Here is a 24,099-nt window from a genome sequence, read left to right on the forward strand (position 1 = left end):
GTTCTCTTACAGCATCTATATTTATATCAACATAATGCAAAGCTGACTCATTCACTCATCAATAAAAACACAATTTTCTGAGTTAAAATGCTGAAATTTGCGAGGATGGTACACTTTGGGCCTTTAGGCAGTAGGTATTCTCTAAGAAAAGACATTTTGATATATTAATATTTAGCAACATTATACAAAAAAGAAAATTAGCCAACCAGTGTCATTTTATTTGTAGATGTGTATTAATGATCTTCTAAAATGCATGCTCTGCGCTGTAGCAAACAAAGATCAGAGCAGAAAGCAACTGATGGGCTGAACAGCACCATTAAACGATAGGGTAGATGGACGACTGAAGAGGAACCGTCTTGTACAGGAAGAAAAGAGATGTGATCACATCTGGTGTGTATAGTCAGGTGTGAAATGGAAGGGGAAAGTTCAGTGAAGCTCAAGGGTTAGCAAGAGCTATAAATCTCCAGTGAGGGTGCCAGGCATTGTGGCTATGAGCATAGGTGTTGCTTCACCAGGAACAAAAAAAGGAAGGAGAGAGAAGTAGAGGCGAAAGTGATGTCGTCCAACCCAAGACAAGCCTGGACTGACACAGTGGTGTAGGGAGGAGGGCAGGAGCTTCAGAGGCTCAAGCCCTCAATTTACTCTGCCTAGCCCCTGATCTTTTTCTCAGTTAAATACAAGATCAAGAGCGGTAAGCCCCTGATCAATGTCACACCATTATATGAATGTGCACAAAAGCCCAAAGGGACCCCTCCTCGCTCAGTCTCCCCCATGCTTGGATTGTATATACATGTAAAACCACTCACGCCAATAACCAAGGGGGCCAAGACGCTGATAACCCCCACCTCGCTCTCCAAAATTCTTTACATGTACATTTGTATCTGCGGACTTTAAAAGGGGGACCACATATAATTGACGAAAAATGGGAAATGGAATACATGAGTGAGCAATATAAACATATTAAAAATTGTAAACATTTAATAATATTAATATATATTCAAAAATCACATTATTCATAATGTTTCAGTTTAAAAGAATATACTTTTTGGTAAAATTATGTTTTGCAATGACCATCAAAAACAACCAAATCACTAGGAAAAGCAGAAACTGATCTATGGCAGAAATGTTTCACTCATGTGCAATTGTGTATAGCATTGTCAAAAGTAGATATTAGTGACCTAATAATATTATTACCTATTACATGGCTGTCACCTTTATCCAAGATGACTTGTATCATTTGAGATAGAGTTGGTTACATTTCTTTTGTTTTTATTATGGTGCACAGACAGGTGACTCGCTCAAGGTTACACAGCGCCAGTAGCAGGATGTGAACCCTGATTAACTGATGGCACTATAACTGAGGCCCGTTTTCTTATGGAATTTCCTGGATGGAGCCGGGTCACACAGCTAGTATAATTACAATATATATCTGTGCCTCACCACAAAATGATCACAGACGGCTACAGAGAAATCCTTGGACTTCATGGCTTGTTTTCTCCCTGACAAACAATGTGAACCGTGGACCTTCTATACACAGGTGCGTACCTTTCTAAATGATGTCCAATCAATTCAGTGTGTGCCACAAATGGACTCCAATCAAGTTCTTGATACATTGCAAGTAGAATTAATGCAGGCAGGATACACCCGAGCACAATTTGGAGAGCCATAACAAAGGGTCCTAAATACTTATATGAATGAGATTTCAGGTGTTGAGTTTTAATAACTTTGCCAATCTTTCTGAAAACGTTTTTTTTCCATTATGGTTTATTGAATGTAGACTGATGGACAAAATGGCAAATGTATCCATTTAAAATTAAGTTTACAGCACAATAAAATGTGTAGAAAGTGATGGGGTCTGAATGTGTTCTGAATCCACTGCAAATGTGCTCCTCGTTTTAGGGTTTTGTTTTAATATTTTTTTCACATGCACAATCATATGTAACAATTCTACTAGATATGTATCACGGTTTATAGTCAAGTCTCTTCTTTAAGAATTTCCACCCAACCTGGCTGAACCACAGTTACTGTAATTAGACCAACAAGAAGTTTGTTTTTTCTATGGCCCATGCCTTCCTACAGACAATGTTCCTTCTAAGTACCATGCTGGCAAAAGCAAAAGTTTTTCTTTGTGAGTACAATATTTTACTTAATCTTGTTGAGTATTGTTCAGTATTATTATGTAATAATTTCTATACATTAGAAAACTCACTTAAAGGTTTTTTTATTCGAAGTGGCAAGTTTAAATAAATTATTCAGGCACATTCAATTCATTTATTAATGCATCTGAAAAGGATATGATGCATGTTTCTCATGACAAGTTAAAAAATATTGCAAGGGCAACTTAATCAGGTATCTATTAAAAAGTGCATAATATACAACTTGATTATTTATATATACACCACACACACACACACACAGAGTGAAAGTTGACTTAAAATCACAATTCTGTATTAAAATGTCTGTCTAAAATCAGAGTTGCCTGCCTCATCATATTCTAGACTTGCAAAAAAGGCTAAGAGAAATGCATCTCATTTTTAAACAAGTAATTTCTCATCCATTCATTCTCAATCAGCACTACATAATCGACCTGAGCCACACCTGACAGTGTCAGCCACAAGGCAATGATCAAATCCAGACAACAAAACTTCATTTTTTAAGAAAGACAAAAATACAAGGAATTTATAAAATAAAAAAAAATGCCAAAACACTAAAAGCATTTAGCCACCTTCAAAAATAATAACAATAGGGAGTACTGAAAAAAAAAAATAGAAAAAGTTAAGGCTTACCGGTTAGCTTGCAGCATCATTTGTAAAAACAGACAAGGCTCCTGATTCTTACACCTGAGATCTGACATGCTGCTGCTTTATGCTAGAACTGTAGCACATCCATCACAGCAATGAAAAATGTATTTCTTTGTCATTAAAGACAATGGAACATGATGCCATATTTCAGATTTTCCTTTTGTTATTATAAAGGCTTTAAAATCGCCATTTTAGTTACCTCAAGCTCAGCCAGCATCCTGTTTCAAATAAGCTGTATCTTTAGGTGGCTGCTGACCAGACACACAATACATCAAATAAAATAAAGTCACCTGAATTACATTTTTCCAGTAACTACAAAGGTGGAGGGAAAGAGTTTTTGGTTTATCCCTATGTATTATTCATTGACCGTTTGTTCCTACCTACAAGCACTCAACTGGCAACCCACACTGCAGGGTATGAACTTGGCTTCTGCACTCAATTTATCATCCACCAGCTATGTAGTGGCATTTTTTTTTTTGTTTTTTAAGATAGCAATAAAGAAGACAAATTAATTAAGGATTGTACTTGAAGTGTCTGAGCAATTACAAGCAATTGGAATCAGGGTTTCTCATGTGCATTACAGGGAGGCAGTCCAAACTCTGCCATTTACACTTGCTCTTCGATCTCGTCACTTTGTACACACAGAGAATCAAGTTTTGGTCAACGGCTGCGTTTTCAACAGTCACATTTCACTTGAAGACTGCAGTCTATCCTTTGCAAAGTTTTGACATGAGGGGGACAGATTTCTCGACTCACTGTTTTGTGCCATACTAGAGAGTGGTGTATAGTGTTCTCTGTAAAGCGAGTACATTCTTCAATGACTACAGACTTGAATTCTCTATTTTAAAATGTTCAAGAGCAAAGCTCGTTTTTGATACCCTAAGTCCGTTTCAGAGGCCTCTGTAACATGTATAGTACAAGAGAAAGTCTGGAAAACAAGCATAATATTACATAAAAGAATAAATAAATGCTTTGATTCTGGTAGAACAAGATGTCTTTAAGGATTTCAAAATATCAGTTATGCTTTTTAAGCACTAGGTGTACTGAAATAAATTGAGGAAATTATTTATGAAACATTAGTAAACATATTTAAGTAATCAGTTCAGACGGAGGACTGATCTGATGATTGAAATTTGAAAGTGCAACTCCAAACAATAAAAAGGAAGCCAATATGAATCCCAGTAGCTAAAGATCAATAAGCCTCTGGCATGAAATCTACAAGAATGAAAATAGTCTAATGGTCATATTGGATTTGTAATGGAATGATAAATGTTAGACTTTCTTGAACAGAAATTAAGGACAGTAGACAAAGCACACTTGATACAGCTCTGCAACAGATCTTAAATCTGAAACTGGATTTTAAAGTGCAAATCAAGTGAGTGCAACATGGAAGGTGGCCATCAGTGGAGTTCTTCAGAGACCTGTGCTTGACCATTATTAATTTATGACACTGAAGCAAACATGTGAAATTTAACCATGACACTAAATGTGGAGTGTGTAAATCCAGTAGAGACAGGAAAAACATCACATTTATTTCAGTGTCAGCAAGTGCAAAGTGGCAAGCAGGCAAAAGGAAGTCCATCCATCCATTATCCAACCCGCTATATCCTAACTACATGGTCACGGGGGTCTGCTGGAGCCAATCTCAGCCAACACAGGGCACAAGGCAGGAAACAAACCCCGGGCAGGGCGCCAGCCTACCGCAGGCAAAAGGAAGTGTCAATGTGAATTCCTTAATGTGTCCAGAATCGCACTCGAGACTGTTGACCTGATCACCTGGATTAAAAAGGTATGACAGATGAATGCATGTTGGCAATACACTATTATCCTGTTGTACATAAACAAAAATAAAATTAAAAAAAAAAATTAAAAATTCATTAATGGATGTTATAGTCAAAGTCAAAAGAAAGTGTTATAAGTACAGCTGCTGGGGCCACGTCTGGGCCATGTTCTCAAACCTACAGCACCAGATGTGTGAAGACCAGCCAAGTACAACCCTGGAAACATAATGATATTCTTCTGTGACAGGCTATTGGAGTTAAACCTATTTATTTTCAAACCCAGAAGTCTGTGGGGGAATATCTGATCCAGGTCTTTAGAATACTTAAAGGTGTTGATAAGGCTGATTCTGCAGGATAAAGACAATGCGGTAAATCCAATATGAAAACCAAAAAGCAAAAGGTCCAGCTTGGAAATCAGGAGATAACAACTGAGTGATGGAGTAAAGCAGAAACCTTGACCACATGAAAAACACATCTGGATAAGATATTAAAATAACTTGCTAACCAAACAATCACAATGGGCTTCTCTTTTTTAAAACCCTTCTTAATGCTTATTCATTATTCACTCCTCATGTACAGTAGATTGCATCTGACCTGCTGCTCAATGGCAGCTACTTAAAATTTCAGTCTTAAGCCAGCTTCCAGCTATGCATCCAAACAGTACAGGCACAGCCATTTATATACTGTACACACAAGGAAAACAAAACACACCTTGAAGTTGGCATTGCAGGATTAACACATAAGACAATCAGAACTTTATCAGACTAATAAGGCCCATTCAACTGCTCTAAAATTGAGAAATATAAAAACTTTTCCTCTTTTTACATATGTCAGTCACACATACAAGTACGCAGTACAGCCTGTGAGGTGTCAATACACACAGTACTGCATGCTGAACACAGATAAGCTGGTACATTAATGAACTGGGCTTGTCAATTCATTAGCTATGTGTCACTTAAACCTACACAAAAATGTACCTGATTAGTCCATGGCTGACTGGCACACTGAGTAGTTTTTCTAGCACACTATTTTATTTTCATCTGGAATGCCCTCTTTTTAGAGTTTACTTGGGATTCAACTGGCGATTGTGGTTTGCAAATTCTTCACTCAAGTAGATGAGGTTTTCAGTCCAGAGGTCATTTTTGTTTTGCATCCATTGCTACTGGATCTTGCTCCGGCTCCCTGAAGCCCTGTACTGAAAAAGCAAGTTTAAAATATTCATAACATAGAAGCACTCCCGAGATTGCTGCAAGAGCGTTTGGACACCACCTTTTAAAGCATGACAATAACCTAAAAATACCAGTTTCTAGAAGTTTAGCAGAATTTCAGCAGGATGTAATCATTTCCATGATGTGGGCACTAGTAGCATTTTTGAGGAGTAAGGTCAGTGGGGTACTGCACATGCAGATACCACCTGCAATATCAGGGAAATTTCAATTAACAAGCTTTGTCATTGTCTCATATATCTAACTTTACACTCTTCATCAATCTCCAGTTTTATGTAAATGGCAACATGCCCACTCCCGGTGGCTTACTTCACAGTGATTGGGAGCTACTGCTCTCATCTCTTTAGTGCTTGGCATCAACTTCTTTAGGGACCACAGTAGTGCATATAAGAGATTTTTCCACCAACCATTGGCACTCAACCACCCACCAAACCCCTTTTCTTTTCAATTTAGTCCACTTCAGTGTCAATAAAGCAGTGTTCTTTATTCTGGGTAGAAACATACAAGAAAAATATGGAAACATGCTGGGTTTCTGACAGATCTGAGGTAGAACAAGACTGAGAGTACAGTGGAAGGAAATTAAAACCAGCCTGTGGTTGGCATGTATTTACAACAGTGTCCTCCTCACCATACAGTACATTTCACACTGTTAGAATGCCGCTTCAGACCCGCCAGGTAGCAGCTGTGTTTCGACAGCCCATGCATATATATTCATGAAATATACAAATAAAAACATAATAAAGGAAAGAAGCTTTGCTTGCCTGAACTCAGGATGACCCAGACTGTACTCAAACATAAACCACTAGTCACAGCTCACGTGAAAATTTAAGGCAGAAAACTGGAGAGAAAAGCAGGCCCACATCCCACCCCAGCACTCTCCTAACAGTGCAACACTTCAGACACGCTATAAGAGTGAACATGTGGCCTAGAACCAGGAGTGAGATTGCCAGAAAGTATGGCTGTGCAAACGCTACCCCCCCCCCCCCCCCCCCCCCTCAAGCAAATTAAGCATGAGACATTGGGGGCAGATGGGGAAATGCGGATCAGTGTCTTTTCTTCTGTACATCATTCATTTAGTATAGAGCTAGGCAAGTGTGCAAGGCTCAGCGCACCACAGCAGAACACCTACTTTGCAGGGAAGTACACCACACTTCTAGTTTTCTTCTGTGACTCACAATGTAAAGACTTCATGGCCATACTATACACATTTCCAGGGAGACAGGCACATCTCATGCAGTCCTCAGTCTTACTAGTGAGCCCAGCTACTTTTTATAGATTGATGGACTGGGCTTTAGGTCAGCAGTACTGCAGAAGCTATCACTCCCAGGGACCTGCTGTGGCTGCGGCTTGTACTACTCCTGATTTAGAAGTTAATTCTTCACCAATAAAAAATTAAAAAAAACAAAACACATTACAAGTGAAGTTTGCACATTCTCCTCATGTTTCTATAGGCATCACTCCACGGTGCCAGAACTAAACAGGCTCTGGGTGAGAGAACGTTGGGCAAGTACGCAAGTGTGTCTTGGGATGGAGTTTTACCCCATTATATTTTGTACCCTGCCTTGTGCCTACTCTACATGAGTCTCTACTTAAAGGGTGGCTCATTTTACTGTCTGTTCAGTATTTCAGAAATGGCCTGTGGTTTAGATTTTACTTCTGTATGAAGCAGAGAAAACCGATTTTCACACACGACTTACCACACAGGACTTTGCTTAGTCTAAACTGTTTTGTTTTTGCATTTAGTTTACTTGCTTGTTGCACTTCTGAGTTCTTGAGAGAGCTTCCAGAAAACTATGAACCTTACAGACAAATAAGCAACTTTATGACATAATGCAGATCATGTATGTGCTACTTTTTTGTGGGTTTCCCAAAAAAACGGGTCATTTTATTATTGAATATAGAAAAGTTCTCCAAACTCATCTGGGAAAAAAAATTCAATTGAAAACACTACTGACTGCACATTCTTTCATTATCTGGTGTGGTTTTAAGGTGTGAAAAGTACTATGAAGTAAACATGGCATTATAATATATAAGAAACTATTAAGACAAAGTACAACCTCAAGTACAAAATCAGACACCGGTTCAGGTACAAAATAAATCACAAAATAAATGCTGGACACATGCCATAAAATTAACCTCACCTTTCTAAAGAAGAGTGTGTGGTCTCTTACCACTATGCCACACTAAACACCACTAAAGTGCCTACATATCACAACCTAACTTTACTATTTTCTAGACAGCTTGGTTGCAATTTCTATACGAATTCAATGTACAAATAAATAATTTAATTTTTTATTTTTCCACAATCTTTAAATAAAGAAAAGTAAAGAAATTCCATTAAGAATTAAAATTCTCACTCGGTCAACAGATAATTTGTTTATTCCTAAAATATAACTGAATAAATCAAGTATAGTGAAATGCAAACAAAACCTTAATTATAATAAAATAATTATGTAAAAATAGTAATGATGATTTCCTGTCTTGCCTCTTCATCATTCTGGTATATGGGGTGGGGGGCAACTCAAAAATTCCTGGGAAACCATCAAAAGAACGGAAGTAGGGTGTAGTATCAAAAATGCCGCTAGATATTGTATGCCTGCATTCTAGTTAATCAACCCATCAAGTGTCATCATCCTGAGTGGATCGAGTGCGTATATCAGGTGTTTATTCTACAGTCGTGTTTTCCTTTAACAATTCTGGGAATGTCTGAATCCCTCCATATACTTTCTGCTCTAAGATCAGCAATTTTGATAAAATCCAACCACCACCTCTCTTCAGCTTTTCAACAAGGCTGGAGTACACTAGTTCTAAGAGCAATGTTATCCATAAATGTATATTTGATTACGACAAGTGAAAATCTGACACACCCAAAGATTTATAAAGACAGCAAAACCAGGTTTCACATACTGCTATGCCTATACGTATACTCTATTGATGTGCTGTGCTCTGTTGTATAGTTACATGGCTGCTACGTTAGAGGTGTCAATGGTTATGAATGTAAAGAATTATTATTATTATTATGCACAAAGGACCACACCACCAAACCTACTTTCTGACATAATGCCCAATTGATATAGCAGTTACTCCCAGGCCACACTGCCATAACTATCCATGAAAAGTTCTTGGAGATTGTAAATGCATGTTCATAGACAGAACCTTTATGGAAGGGGTATACTAGGCTCCAAGATGCTGGGAGTTGGAGTTTTCAAGTATTAATGGTTATCAGTACAACCTAATGATTTAACACAAATAATGTGTAAGGTTTGCATTCCTGAGATGGTGGTCAGAGGCACTCGCACAGAATTTAATGGATATTTTTCTATATTACCTCTCTTGAAACTACAATGCTTTTGAGAAACACCCCTTAAATCTTTGTTCATCAATCTGTAACTCAGCTTACAATGAAGTGCACATAAGTAATTAGTTGAGAAGCAGCCATTTATACCTTTTATCACACATGTGCGCATGGGAGATTGTTTATGGGCTCAAATATTGTTTTTTCTCAGCCATACCAGGTGTTGGCACTGTCATATGATCCTTTCTCCTCCTGTCCCTCTGCAGACCAGCCAAAGATCGTGCCTCTCAGTGACATCACCACTGGCTCATCAACTGAGGATACAGTAACTTCCATCACCTGCCACACCAGTTCCTGTTCCTGCATCCCTGACTCAAACTCTTCCTCTAATCCACCATATTTATAGACCGGTTTCATCCTGTTAGTCAGTTCTGTATTGATCTTGTGTCTGTGAAGATGCATTTTTCATTTTTGCCTGCCTTTTTTTCAAGTATACAGGGTGGCCATCCCCAAATCTTTTTCTGTCTACTGCCTATTTATTAGGGTGGCACGGTGGCGCAGTGGGTAGCGCTGCTGCCTCGCAGTTGGGAGACCTGGTGACCCGGGTTCGCTTCCCGGGTCCTCCCTGCGTGGAGTTTGCATGTTCTCCCCGTGTCTGCGTGGGTTTCCTCCGGGCGCTCCGGTTTCCTCCCACAGTCCAAAGACATGCAGGTTAGGTGGATTGGCGATTCTAAATTGGCCCTAGTGTGTGCTTGGTGTGTGGGTGTGTTTGTGTGTGTCCTGCGGTGGGTTGGCACCCTGCCCGGGATTGTTTCCTGCCTTGTGCCCTGTGTTGGCTGGGATTGGCTCCAGCAGACCCCCGTGACCCTGTGTTCGGATTCAGCGGGTCGGAAAATGGATGGATGGATGGATGCCTATTTATTAAACTTTGAATATTCTATGTTTAGTAAACTAGCCAAGGAACTGAGAACAACTAATTCACATGGGTCCAAAAACATTTTCCAAGTTACTAAAATAAAGACTTCAGAATACAGCAGAAGCAAGCTAACTAAATAAATAGCATGTTCATTAATAGCTTCTAATCAGGAATATAACAAAAAACATGCAGCCACAGTGAGCTCCTGGGACTAATTACTTCAAAGAAAGTAGCTTTCCTTTCATGCAGGGCCCCTCTCTTGTACAATTTCTCATTGGAAAAGAGGAACAGAATCAGAACCAGGAGTGGGTGCTTTTCTACCCTTTTCCTTTTCTGTTCTCCTGAGTTCAGTCAATTTGACTCTCAGCTTAGACTGTTATTCATATGAATATATAATTTTAAAACCACTCGCTTTTTTTTTTTACAAAAATACTTGTTATACCATTTGTATGAAATTGGGGGTCAGCTTAACCATAATGTGTCATTCTCAGACAACACCTTTTCCAACGTGGCCCCCCAGCCCTCTAGATATAACAGTCAAGTCATTTTTAAAGCTGGCTCACAGCTCTGTGCCTACAATCGATTGTCCCTCTCTATGCAGCAAGTTTGTTATTGCTCTCAAAGTGCCCATTCTTTCACCATCCTGCTTCATTCACACAGTGTAATCAAATCAAATAGACTGAAGAGCAAGAGGGGAGCAGAAATATAAAGGAAGGATTTCTTTAGAAAGTGAACTTCCCATTCCCACCTCTAGAATCCCTAGTGCGGTGCTTAGCTGGCATGAAGCCCAATTTAAATGCAGCAATTAAAAGGAAAATTTAATTTAGCAAAGTCCCATACAGTTGTGCCTTGGTGAGACTGTCCTTCCTGCAGAGTCCTGTGCTGCCAAATTTTTGGTACAGTGCTGGTTTGCTGCTCACCAGGGAAGATGTTTCCAGCTCCACTGAATAATTTAAAAGGTCTGAAGCCTCTAAAGAACTTTGGTTTAGGGACTCGGCTGAGCTGTTGGGGCTGACATCCACATACTCTTTCTTGGCGCCACCACTGCTGCTACTGCTCCCCTTCTCCTGGGAGCCGGAGTGGAAGAGGCTTCTCTCAGATTTCTGCTCATCGTCTTTTGCCTGGTACATGAGTGCTTTGCCATGCTCTGGACTGGGACTGGCAGGTAGCAGGCAAGGGTCAATTAGCCTGTTTTGATAGACGTCATCACCCTCTTGGAAGCTACTATACAGGTGGCCCAACCTGTTTTTCATAGGACCCATGGCAAAGTGCTGCTCTGAAAAGCTGTAGGGGGAAATCCTTCCAGGATTCCTGTAAGAATATGCATTAATGTCTTCAACACTCAACTGCCTCCAGCAGCTGGACAGGTCCTCCTCTGGACTGTTGACACTGTTCCTGCTGTCACTATAAATCTTTGTATGTCCTAACACATGCGAGGAACGTATACTTGGTGAAGGAAAAGATTCGCTGAAGCTCACAGGGATAGTCCTCATGTAAACTGGAGATGTGCCACTCTGGTGGTCATGCAGTATTTGCTGGAAGCTTCTGGACTTGGGAAAAAGAGGGCTCTCCTTCTCATATGAAGAGTTGCTTTTCCTTTCATAATTCTCATCTCTCCAATCCATGTAGATGGCTTGGTGAGATGAGGAGACCGTGCTGCTAGGAGCATTCCCTTTCTCATCAGAGCCCACACTAAAGCTGGAGTAAGAGCTAGAAGCAGGCAGTGATGTGATGAATTCAGTAAAAGGTTCATGGGAGAAGCTGGAATGGAAGCCATCCTCTTCAGTGTTGCTGTCTGTAGAGTTCTGTGGCCTGAATATTGCAGGCTCTTTCACATGCAAATCCACACTCTGTCGCCTTTCCCTCCTTCGTTCATCAGGACAGTAGAGAGCTGTGTCACTGCAGTACAAGTCTGACTTGTAAACAGGCCTGCGACTCAGCTTCTCTGAGCTGCCCATATGGTTGTGGGATGGGTTTGTGTCCCTGGACAAAGGACTGGAGGTGTGTGAGCCAGGTGCACTGCTGGGCTCTGGTTTCTCTAGTAACTTGGCAATGACTGAAGTAGGCACAGTGTCAGAGTAGGGGGAATGGCAGAGTGGAAGTGAGATGCCACAGCCATGCTTCTCCATGTGATGGCTCACACGCTCTTGGAAGTCTACAGGGAGCTTTGAAAGAAACATAACAGCAAGTAAGTGAACAAGCTTAAATAGGATGCACAATAAATATGGAAGCATGCATGATTTCACTGGGCCTGTAAGCATTTTCCTCCTGAGTAGGCAGGTTGTACTTAAAAGAACAAACATGGCTATCTAGTACTTAGCACATGTAAGGGACTGTAGTGTTTTTGGAAAATACAAAAGATTCAATGTATACTGAGTCATCTTCATTCTAAAGTATTCTTTCCTTTCAATAGGTAACCTCAAAATGTGTCAGAAAGATATTAAAGAGTGAACGGTTGTGTCCTATTGTCAAGGACCATGATATATGAATGTGTATGTGGCAGACCCCACTCCCGGGTTTTCAAGAATGGATAAGCAAACTTCATAACTGAAGAGTTACAGCATACAGTGACAAACTTCCATCCTCTTGTAAGTGTAAGGGAATTCAAGTAAGATTTTTCCACATTAGTGCTCCTTCAAAAAAACTGAATATTCAATGTTGATTAACTTCAGATGTTTCCTAGACTTTCAAAAAACCTGCCTTTATCATTACAGAAATTCGCAAAATGGATATTTATTTGAAATCTCAAAATCTCCCTGGTATCTCTGACCAGCACCACGACATGCTGTCCCCAAATTTTAGACATGCCTATGACAAATAACTAAAGTGGTGTGTTCTTTTAGCCTAATGTACACAAGGGGAAGAGAAGTTGCAAAGGCAGCTCTCCACATCACATAAAAATATATAGAGCAAAAAGGGAGAGCAGGCAATCACCTCCGAGAGCTTGTGAGCCCTGTAATGAGACTTGCTGCACTGGAGCAACTGAGCAGCCAAATTGCAGTCCTTCCTGTAGAGTTCCTGGAAGAGAAGGAGATGCGACATTAATATACTAAATCCAAATAATATACCAAATCCACATCATATTATGTAATATCTACTGTTGAATTCTGCTCTGTACTTGTAATATTTCTATTGCATTGTTATATTGTATTGAGGATCACTTGTGTTCTGTTCTGTGTATTGTATTGACCCCGCTTTTTTATTTGACACCCACTGCACATCCCAACCTACCTGGAAAGGGGTCTCTCTTTGAACTGCCTTTCCCAAGGTTTCTTCCATTTTTTCCCTACTAGGGTTTTTGGAAGTTTTTCCTCGTCTTCTAAGGGAGTCGAGGCTGGGGGGGTGAGGGCGTTGAAAGACAAGGCCTGTTAAAGCCCATTGGGGCACTCCTTGTGTAATTTTGGGCTATACAAAAATAAGCTTTGTATTATATTGTACACTACTAATCAACAACAAAAATGCAACTCAAAAGTGTTATGCCCAGTAAGGTAAACCTGCAACCCTCTCCGACCCCCCTACCTCTCTTACAAATGTCATGATGTGTGAAAGAGCTCATTTTGTAAATAAAAACCTGCAAACACAACAGAGATGACTTGCTACCTGTCTCATTATTCATAGTAAAACCTGAAGCAGATGAGTTGTTACCAGTACAAATGTGTCAAAGAACACCCATAATCCTCTTGTTGTAACATTAATCACCCCCAAATGAACAAAAAAAAAAAAAAAACAAGAATTAGTCTGAGGTTGCTTCAGAGGTGTACAACATCATCTTATTGATGCACAGATTTCATGCAGGTTGAACTTTTATATCCATTGCATGTGCAGCAGTTATAAAGAATGCAGAAAGAAAAAATACTTTCTGCTGTCAACACTGATGATGGTTTTCACTCTGATATTATACATATGGCAATTATTTTAGTCTTACATTTGAATTTTTGTTATGAAATTTGAATTGTATCTGATCCAGATGACATTCCCTGCTTTTCATAAAAAACTCCCTTGGTATTACTATGAGAAAAATGGCTTATTTAAATAAAATGTATTTTTTGCACCAAATGGAGTCATCACATTCCCTTCTTTCATGTGCTAATCTGCCTTTTTAACTTTACATTGCCATCATACTGCTAAATAAGTAATCTTACTGGATATCTTCCATACTTTTTAGAAGCAGTCATTACAAAGCACAATACCTTTTCAAAACGTAAAGAAAATTAAATCTGTATGTGCATTAAAACATTTTCTTTACAGTACAGAGCAAAGAATAAACACATATTTGGAACTGTGGGTTTGCTTTCCTTTGCATAAGATTAAAAATTCTCATGGTTATTTATATGTTTAACAAAAAAAGTCTAAAGTGATTTGAAAAGTAAAGAGAACTTTGCTAAAAATATGTCACATATGCAATCATCTGCAGTAATATGATGGTTGTTTTCACACTTGCTTGTTTTGGTTTTGGGATGTTGCAAAATGAGGATTACTGCTGTCTTAAAGTTTCAAGTTTTTTGAGGTATAATCTGCATGAGCTTCCCTAAATCAGCATCCATGCAACTGCAGCTGTTATGGCAATTAAGTAAAATCCTGAAACATGAAGTATATCAAGTTAAAAAATGTGCATGCTATAGAGATATAACCTGTCAAGGTAAAATGTGACACTGGAAAGTGTGACGTCACAACTTGACAAAGTCTAAATTCTGAACTTCTTAGAATGGCGTGTGTGCCCGATTGCTTCATTGTTGTATAGCTGGAGGATAATTTCATGAACTCTTAACTAAGGTTCTGAATCAGAAATCACTTGAAAGCGTTGTACATTTGCTCTTTGTCTTACAATAATTTTTTGCTTAGTCAGACAGAAAATCTGATGAAGTCTCATTACAACAAGAAAATAATTATTATGGAGGTGCTTCTAATAGCCCAGAAATTCTCTCTCTAGGCAGAATCACCCATATTTTCTTTAACGAAGTTATCTAACTTTTTCAAGAACAAAAAAACTTGCTCAAAACTTGCCAACTGTAGCAAAAAGAAAGATGTGCACACTTACAAATAACCTGAACACTTCACAAAAGCTGTACAAAACAAATCAATACATGTGCAACAAAAAAAAAAAAATGTATGTTATGCAGAAGTTATTTTGTATTGATTTAGATGCTGCTTTCAAGTATAGTCCAGGAGTCTCACTTATAAAATCTTGCATGAATTTGACTGTGAAAGTATACGTAAAGCAAGAAACTATGTATACAAAACAAAATTATTTACAAAGCCTGGCATATGCATATTTATAGGTAATTTAGCCTTTATAAACCACAATCATCTTGTAGATATTTGTATGTGAATGTGCCTCAAACTCCACCTGGTTGCCACACTCAAACAATATAGGACTATGCTAATCAAACTCATACATATGCAATCTCAATATGGCAGACCTTCATTGGCTGGTAGAGCAACCTCTCACATGACCCATTCAGATACTGCCACCTACATATGGATATTGTAGCACCTCTCCTCTGCGCTCTTTGATCCGGAAAAGGCGTACATCACCAGCACCAAAGCAGGTAGCCACCCTCACCTGTCACATGTAATGACATGATTCCTGTTACAATTAATAGTATAAATCAAATGCAAAACTTAGGGTTCAGGCAGTTCAAAGTCAGCCATCAGGTACAAACACATCAGCAGGTTGTCTGCCAATTCTACTTTGCCTCAACATAAATTAATCATGGGTTGATCTGGGCACCAAACCATGACATGTATCAGCCTCTCTTAGGGGCACAGATAACTTGTATGTTAATGGAATGTCAATTCTTTTTAGTTAACAAAATCATTTTCATTCTCGCTAGGTGCCCTTATTGTAACGAGTACAGTCAATTGCACAGATTATGTTGGGAAAACAGGACACTGATGCAAATTACCATTTTATGTTGGTCTGAATACCCACACCATATGAAAACTGAATGTAGCGCCTCTTCAAATAGTTTATGCTTCCAGCAAGGCGGGCATGACTGAGTGGAAACTTGGCTGACATATTCCTGACCTGTCTGCCTGTTCCCTCTGGTAGGTACCTGTTGCCTGGTAGCCAACTATTAAAACCTGGATATGAACAGATAAAGCCTGATTTCAGGCAGCCTGTCTTCTAATGCTACTCATGAAAGTTTTTAAGTGAAAATATGCAGCAGTGGCCCTCTTCAAAGGCAACTACCATAGAGCCTATACACCATATTCGTCACGTAAACACACATAAGTGATATGAATATATGTATCATCATTTAGCTGGTTTGGATGCATTTCTCTATTTAATCAAGGGTGTTGTCATTTCCCACTTTCTCCAAAATGTTGCATACACATGGGCCAGTGTTGCTGTAAATATACACAAGTTTTCTATTATAAATTCTGACTTTTGCATGGAAAACTGCACATGCTCATTTTGGGCCTTTTTTAACGAGTATGCAAGTTTTATAAATCTGACCTCAGGAGCAGAGCATACTCTCACAATTAACTGTAGGTAACTAGGTTCCCAAAAACACACTTAACCAGTAACTCCAAAAGCCAATATAGATATTCATGTGAATCACAAGGAAATTTAAAGTCAGCTTTGAAGGCAACATTACAGAAGTGAAGGCAGGCAAAGTGAGATGTGGCAGGAGATGTAAGGATGCATGAAATGTAGAGAGACTCCATGTTAAAAGTATACAGAAATCCGTTTTATCTTTAAGTGGCAATTATAGGCATTAGCCCAGAGCAGCACATATATTCTATTTAAACGAAACAAACAATACTAACAACATACAATGCTATAATTTCTTTTTTATTATTAAAAAGAGTTGTTCAGAGGAAGCAATTAATTTGGACGTTCAAATGAAAAATAGTAGCTGTGCAATAACTGTAAAGAAACAGGGGAAAAAAGCACACGAATCAGGGCTTAACGCTACATTGTTTTAACTCTCACAGAACAGGCCATATTGAAAAGCAACTATGTGACTGGTTGGCTGTTATTGTGAAAGCATCTCCTATTTAATGAATTACAGTCATGGCCAAAAGTTTTCAGAATGACACAAATATTAATTTTCACAAAGTTTGCTGCCTCACTTTTTATGATGGCAATTTGCATATACTCCAGAACGTTATGAAGAGTGATCAGATGAATTGCAATTAGCTGCAAAGTCCCTCTTTGCCATGAAAATGAGTTTAATCCCCAAAAAAAAAAACTTCCACTGCTGTTGTGAAGAAGGCTTCGGGGCGCCCAAGAAAGTCCAAGCAGCATCAGGACAGTCTCCTAAATTTGATTGAGCTACGTGATCAGGTCACCACCAGTGCAGAACTTGCTCAGGAATGGCAGCAGGTACCAGTTAGATCCATAAATATTTGGACACAGACACCTTTTTTCTAATTTTGGTTCTGTACATTACCACAATGAATTTTAAATGAAATAACTCAGATGAAGTTGAAGTGCAGACTTTCAGCTTTAATCCAGTGGGGTGAACAAAACGATTGCATAAAAATGTGAGGCAACTAAAGCATTTTGTTAACACAATCCCTTCATTTCAGGGGCTCAAAAGTAATTGGACAAATTAAATAACTGGAAATAAAATGTTCATTTCTAATACTTGGTTGAAAACCCTTTGCTGGCAATGACAGCCTGACGTTTTGAACTCATGGACATCACCAGATGTTGGGTTTCCTCCTTTTTAATGCTCTGCCAGGCCTTTACTGCAGCGGCTTTCAGTTGCTGTTCGTTTGTGGGCCTTTCTGTCTGAAGTTTAGTCTTCAACAAGTGAAATCCCTGCTCAATTGGGTTAAGATCAGGTGACTGACTTGGCCATTCAAGAATTATCCACTTCTTTGCTTTAATAAACTCCTGGGTTGCTTTGGCTGTATGTTTTGGGTCATTGTCCATCTGTATCATGAAATGCCACCCAATCAATTTGACTGCATATAGCTGGATTTGAGCAGACAGTATGTCTCTGAACACCTCAGAATTCATTCGGCTGCTTCTGTCCTGTGTCACATCATCAATAAACACTTGTGTCCCCAGTGCCACTGGCAGCCTTGCACGCCCAAGCCATCACACTGCCTCCACCATGTTTTACAGATGATGTAGTATGCTTTGGATAATGAGCTGTTCCACGCCTTCTCCATACTTTTTTCTTGCCATCATTCTGGTAGAGGTTGATCTTGGTTTCATCTGTCCAAAGAATGTTTTTCCAGAACTGTGCTGGCTTTTTTAGATGTTCTTTAGCAAAGTCCAATCTCGCCTTTCTATTCTTGAGGCTTATGAGTGGCTTGCACCTCGCAGTGCACCCTCTGTATTTACTTTCATGCAGTCTTCTCTTTATGGTAGACTGGATATCGAGAGATTGGAGAGTGTTGTTCACTTGGTTGGCTGTTGTGAAGGGGTTTCTCTTCACCATGGAAAGGATTCTGCAATCATCCACCACAGTTGTCTTTCGTGGACGTCCAGGTCTTTTTGCGTTGCCAAGTTCACCAGTGCTTGCTTTCTTTCTGAGGATGTAGCAAACTGTAGATTTTGCCACTCGTAATATTGTAGCAATTTCTCAGATGGGTTTTTTCTGTTTTCGCAGCTTAAGGATGGCTTCTTTCACCTGCATGGAGAGCTCCTTTGACCGCATGTTGTCTGTTCACAGTAAAATCTTCCACATGCAAGCACCACACCTCAAATCAACTGCAGGCCTTTTATCTGCTTAATTGATAATGACATAACGACAGACTTGTCCACACCTGCCCATGAAATAGCCTTTGAGTCAATTGTCCAATTACTTTTGAGCCCCTGAAATGAAGGAATTGTGTTAAAAAAATGCTTTAGTTGCCTCACATTTTTATGTAATCGTTTTGTTCACCCCACTGAATTAAAGCTGAAAGTCTGCACTTCAACTGCATCTGAGTTGTTTTATTTAAAATTCATTGTGGTAATGTACAGAACCAAAATTAGAAAAAAAGTTGTCTCTGTTCAAATATTTATGGGCCTAACTGTAGGTGTGAGTACATCTGCATGTACAATGAGGTGAAGACTTTTGGAGGATGGCTTGGTGTCAAGAAGGGCAGCAAAGAAGCCACTTCTCTCTAAGAAAAACCATCAGGAACAGACTGATATTCTGCAAAAGGTACATGGATTAGACTGTTGAGGACTGGGGTGAAGTCATTTTCTCTGATGAATCCCCTTACCGATTGATTGGGGCATCTGGCCATTTTATCGTCCTTTACATTTATTACAAGCTTTAAGGCAAAGTGTGTTATTAAAGACCTCAGCCATTCCGCATAGTTACTTTTCTCCCCCTTACATTCTGACAAATGGTACAGAATCATAAATATACATATCACTAGGTTTAGAAAAGGTCTTTATCCTTCGGTACTAAAACTACCTCTCATACTGATGGCTGCATGAGCACAGCCCTTTTGTGTGTTTTGTACTGTACAGTACATCTTCCAAATTTATATTAAATGAATGTGACTAGTATCATTGTCTGTTACTTTTATTATACTGCTATCACTAGGATGTGGATGACATGCAAGTAAGAATCACATTTTACTCTGTACACATCCTACACATTATTTTGTATTTTACCGCTCACTTAAAATGAGAAGCTTAGAAAGAAAGCATCAGAAGAGTTCAACTAACAGTTAATAGTGTGGCACATTTTGTTGTTTTTCGAAAAAAAGTCTTTTCAGTGCCTCTGATTTCCATGCTTTGCTATCTCATGTGTCTCTAATAACTAACTCAGCTGATCCATCAGTGAACATTTATCTGCCACACTTATGGATGCCATTATTTATACCAATTACTCAGAAACTGACACCTCTATAAGTTAGTGTATTTATTTGCTCAAAGAAGCAGAGATACTACAAGGTACAATGTAAAATACCTGTGAAAGGAGTCAAACGTGTTGTGATGTTCATCCTCTAGAGGGAGCTGTGTGTCTGTATTAAATGCAGAATCCTTTGTAAACTGCCATGTGGTACACAGAGACTGTACCACTAAGGAGTCTAGAATCCCTGGAGACTGGAACTATGATTAAAGCCTAAACGTAAGTCCCTGGAGTGAGAATCCAGCTGATTGTGCATGCTAAAGCACACACTCACTGCTTGACAGTGCTGAATGAAATGGGCACAGTCTCCTGTCATTTTCTATAAGGCCATTTTGCTGCTTTATTATTTATTTGAAATTACTGAAGGTACCTATGCAGTCTGTGGTGACTCGGTGGTACAGTAATTAGCAGTGCTGCTTCACAACTCCACAGACCACGGACTAATTACCTTCTTAGTCACTGTGTGCCATTTGCGCATGTTCTTTCAGGTAATTGATTTTTTTCCCATATTTCAAGACCTATAGCTGGGGTTAATTGGTGGTCTATCCTGGCCTAGCATGAGTAAGTATATACATGCAAGTGTGATTTGCAACGTCCATGGTTGCCTTGCATCCAATGCTGCTGAAACAGATTCTAAATCACTATGATACTCTACTGGAAAAAAGTAAGATCTGAAAATGAATGGATAAACTGATGCACACGGAAATGTCTGTCCTACGTTTTGCAGTTACCGCTGACAAAGAGTATAAAGCTTGGTTATAGAAGATGACAGGAAGGCAAAACTGCATCTTTTAACAACTGAAACCTATGAGTTTTTACATCCTGGTCCCTATGGTTCATGTGTTTTCACAGAGTCTTTCCGTTTGACACTCAAAGTAATTAAGTTTCTTTACATTAATTTGTTCCTCTTTATATCAATTAAATTTATATAAAACACTAATCCTATTTTAGTTTCTCTGTGTTTTCCATAAATTAGTTACATAAATTAGATAAGTCTGCATCAGGAATAGCAATAATGAAAGTTTTTATTGAGGGCTTGGTTATCAAAGTCAGAAAACTGAAAAACAGCTTTAGATTCTCCCCACACAAATAATTGAGAATCAATTAGCATTTGCAGGCATCATACTCACATTATCCTCTCGAAGTTTTTCTATTGTTATCTTGGCCTCCATTAAGTGATTGTTCAAGACAATTATCTCATGGCTTAGAGCTCTCTTCTCATCATCATGGTGCTGAGACTGTATGGGTTGAAAGGAACAACTTGATTATCCAAATAGGTATTATGGACCAACAATGACACACCTCCTTTTTTGGTAAAAATAACACTTCAACTACAAATTTCACAAAATGAACATTCATCATAACAATGATGTGCAGAATATTGGCCTTTGATGACTAAAGTTGTTGAATACCAACAAACAACTACTCACTAAGTATAGCAATGCAATTACTTTTCACTTAGTGCCATTTGATATTGAATGAATTTCTTCATTAAAAGGTACTACTTCTTCATCCAGGTGCCTTTTACCCTAATGGTACACTTTGGATAAAGATCTGAATGGACAGAGTGTCAAAACTTTGGTATAACAAAGGAAATCAGGAAGGAGGCAAATCTTTTTTCATATTACTATAAAATTTTATTGTAATGCACACTGTCCCAAAATTCTTAAATGGGCAGATTTCAAATAAAATGATTTACATACAGTATATATTATTTTAAATAAATGTGTGCTTGACAGGTTATACAACCTGCTCAGATTTACCCAATTACTTACATTGGGATTAAATCATAAACCTTGTTGTTCAAAGCTCTGTACCTTAGCCACTAGCCCACACTACTTAGGAAGACTGCTTTCTCTCTAGAGTTAAACACACTCAAGATGAACAGCCTATAATTTATTATCACAGGCAAAGCATTCATATTCAAATTGCACAAAGTAATTTTGTACATGGTGCTTTTGTTCACTCTGGATGGCTCTTACCCTTAACTCGGCACACATAGTCAGCATTTTGTAGCACTTTAGATAAGATGATCTGCAGCAAGCTGTTACCACCTTTCTCCTGTCAAACTTTTCAGATGTTTGCCAACACTAAACAACCTCATCAAGCAGAATAAATCCATCCCCAAAGAGTGGACAACACTAGCAAGCAAATATCATAATGCTTTGCACTTCCTTCTTGGCCTGACATATCCAAGATAAGTAGTGACAGGCAGTAATACTGCATCGTAAACATTATACATCTATTTATATTTTAAAATATTTATCTAACAAGAACTAAACTATGATGTACTGTATAATGAATCTAAGATTATTATTAGCACACTGTACACAACATTTATACATTTTATTTTTGTTAACCAAATTAGTTATTTAAATATTACATTTTAAAAAGCAGCGTTTCACATGGCACTATCACAAGAAACAAACAAAAGATGCAGTTCAGCTAGATTGATCTTAGTTGCCCTAGTAATGCAATCCAGAGCCCAATTCAACTGCAATTGTCTAAGAACTTGTGTTTCATAATGTCTAAAACAGAAGGTGGGCTCACATGTATAAAAATGACACACTCTACACTTGCAACAAAGCTACTAATGGTAATCTACATAAAACTAATGCATCAGCTATTGAAAGAAATCTAACAGTAAATCAGCTACAAATAATAATAAACAATCTCTGTTCAGTTCATGAGTTCTTTATTTTGTTATTATTTGAATTCCTAAAGTTGGTGGGAAAAAAAACAACTCAAAACAGCACAACCTATAGAGCTACATATGTACAAATTTAAACTAAATAATTACGTTAGATCAACAGTTAAGCCTAAAACGAAGAGACAGAAATCAGTGACTCAACAGTCATGAAGCTAGCCTATGTTAATGGCTAGGAATACTATTATTTTAACATTCTTTAGTTTCACAAATATTAACAATGCAGCCCTTTTCCAACATGACACAAGTATGTTTTTCATATCTTCAGGTATGGTTTGCCATTATTGGAGTGCACTTTTCACTGCCTCCCCTCCAAACTCTGAATTATACCTTGTCACATACAGCTTTTGGCTGCAGCTTGCACCTCTGGGTTTTAGTGATGCCAACAATTCTACTAATCACTGCAGTGGTGCAGGGGTTAGTACTGCTGCTTCCTGGCTTCTTGAGATCCCACTTAAAACTCCAGCTGGAGCACTACATAGTATGGATCTTCTCGTTTCTTTCAACATCTCAGTGATGTGCAGGTTATTTTAATTTGAACCTGCATGAGTTAACTTGAGTGTGTGCTTATGTGCTTCCGTCGATTGCTGTTCTATCCCGATTTTTCCAAGACAGGATCCAACTTCTTATAACCCTGAATTTGACTATGCACACTCGGAAAATGTATAAATGTTTGGAATACTTGCAGCACATTCTAGGTATCATTACATAGATTGGTATTCAATATCGTAAAAATTACACCAAAACTTACACAAAATTTAATTGGAAGTTTCACTATGCATCTAATGCAAGTTCATCTTTTTTTGGATCCAAAATCTAGAACCTGTCTAGCGGAGAAAACAACAAGACCTTCACTACAGATGTGTGAATCTGTCAAGTTGGAGCACACAGTTTTGTGGGATCCAAGCTTTGTAATGTTACATACAGACCTAAAATTCATGGCAAGCCTGTAAGTGAAAAATTCTTTGGTAAACCTAAAGTGTGATTAAAACTCCTTAACATTTTAGGTCCAGCAGAACAAATCTTCAATCAATGGCATGGTACTCTGAAAACTGTTTTCCTTTGAAAGTAAATTATTATTTATAGTGAATAAATGCAATTTGCAGTTATTAAAATAATTGCACTTAAATTACATTTGTTTACACTAACAGCTGAGACAAGGCAAGCACAGATAAGTCCCAGCTGCAGAGATTTGGAAAGATTGTTAGCCACAGAGTAGCATCTGGATGAGAAATATTAATAAATTATATATTTTATTCAAATGTCATTTTAAGTTAATGTAAGCACCACTTAATTATGTTTTAGGCACAATTCACATATTATTATAATCAATTTTGCTAACAGCTACTAGAATAAAATCCAATATTGGTTCACACCTTTGGTAATAATTCAAAGGGAAATTAGGGGGTATGAAAGCGCAAGAAGATTATTAGAGATAAGTGCTTTTAACTTTTCTCATGCAAGCTGTAAGAAGTCCACAATATAGCATGTGGATGAGCCACACAGAAAAGATAATTACTTCTAATATCTTAGAGGCTGAAATGTGTGGCTTTGTTTT

At 38.4% G+C, this 24,099-nt stretch overlaps 1 protein-coding gene across 2 annotated transcripts in view; it reads right to left on the bottom strand.

Annotated features, from left to right (window-relative positions):
- Positions 1-10,826: 10,826 nt before the first annotated feature.
- The window catches only part of LOC114666958 (brain-enriched guanylate kinase-associated protein), a 117,498-nt gene continuing 104,225 nt past the window's right edge, over positions 10,827-24,099 (bottom strand). For both annotated transcript variants that reach the window (XM_028822011.2, XM_028822012.2), the window contains 3 exons: positions 20,965-21,072; positions 12,954-13,037; positions 10,827-12,184 (listed from right to left, as the gene is read on the bottom strand). In XM_028822011.2, coding sequence (XP_028677844.1) covers positions 10,838-12,184; positions 12,954-13,037; positions 20,965-21,072 — 1,539 coding nt within the window. In that variant the 3' untranslated portion in view covers positions 10,827-10,837. The remainder of the gene's footprint in view (positions 12,185-12,953; positions 13,038-20,964; positions 21,073-24,099) is intronic.

This window comes from Erpetoichthys calabaricus, chromosome 16 (genome assembly GCF_900747795.2).
Source record: "Erpetoichthys calabaricus chromosome 16, fErpCal1.3, whole genome shotgun sequence".
Lineage (NCBI taxonomy): Eukaryota > Metazoa > Chordata > Cladistia > Polypteriformes > Polypteridae > Erpetoichthys > Erpetoichthys calabaricus.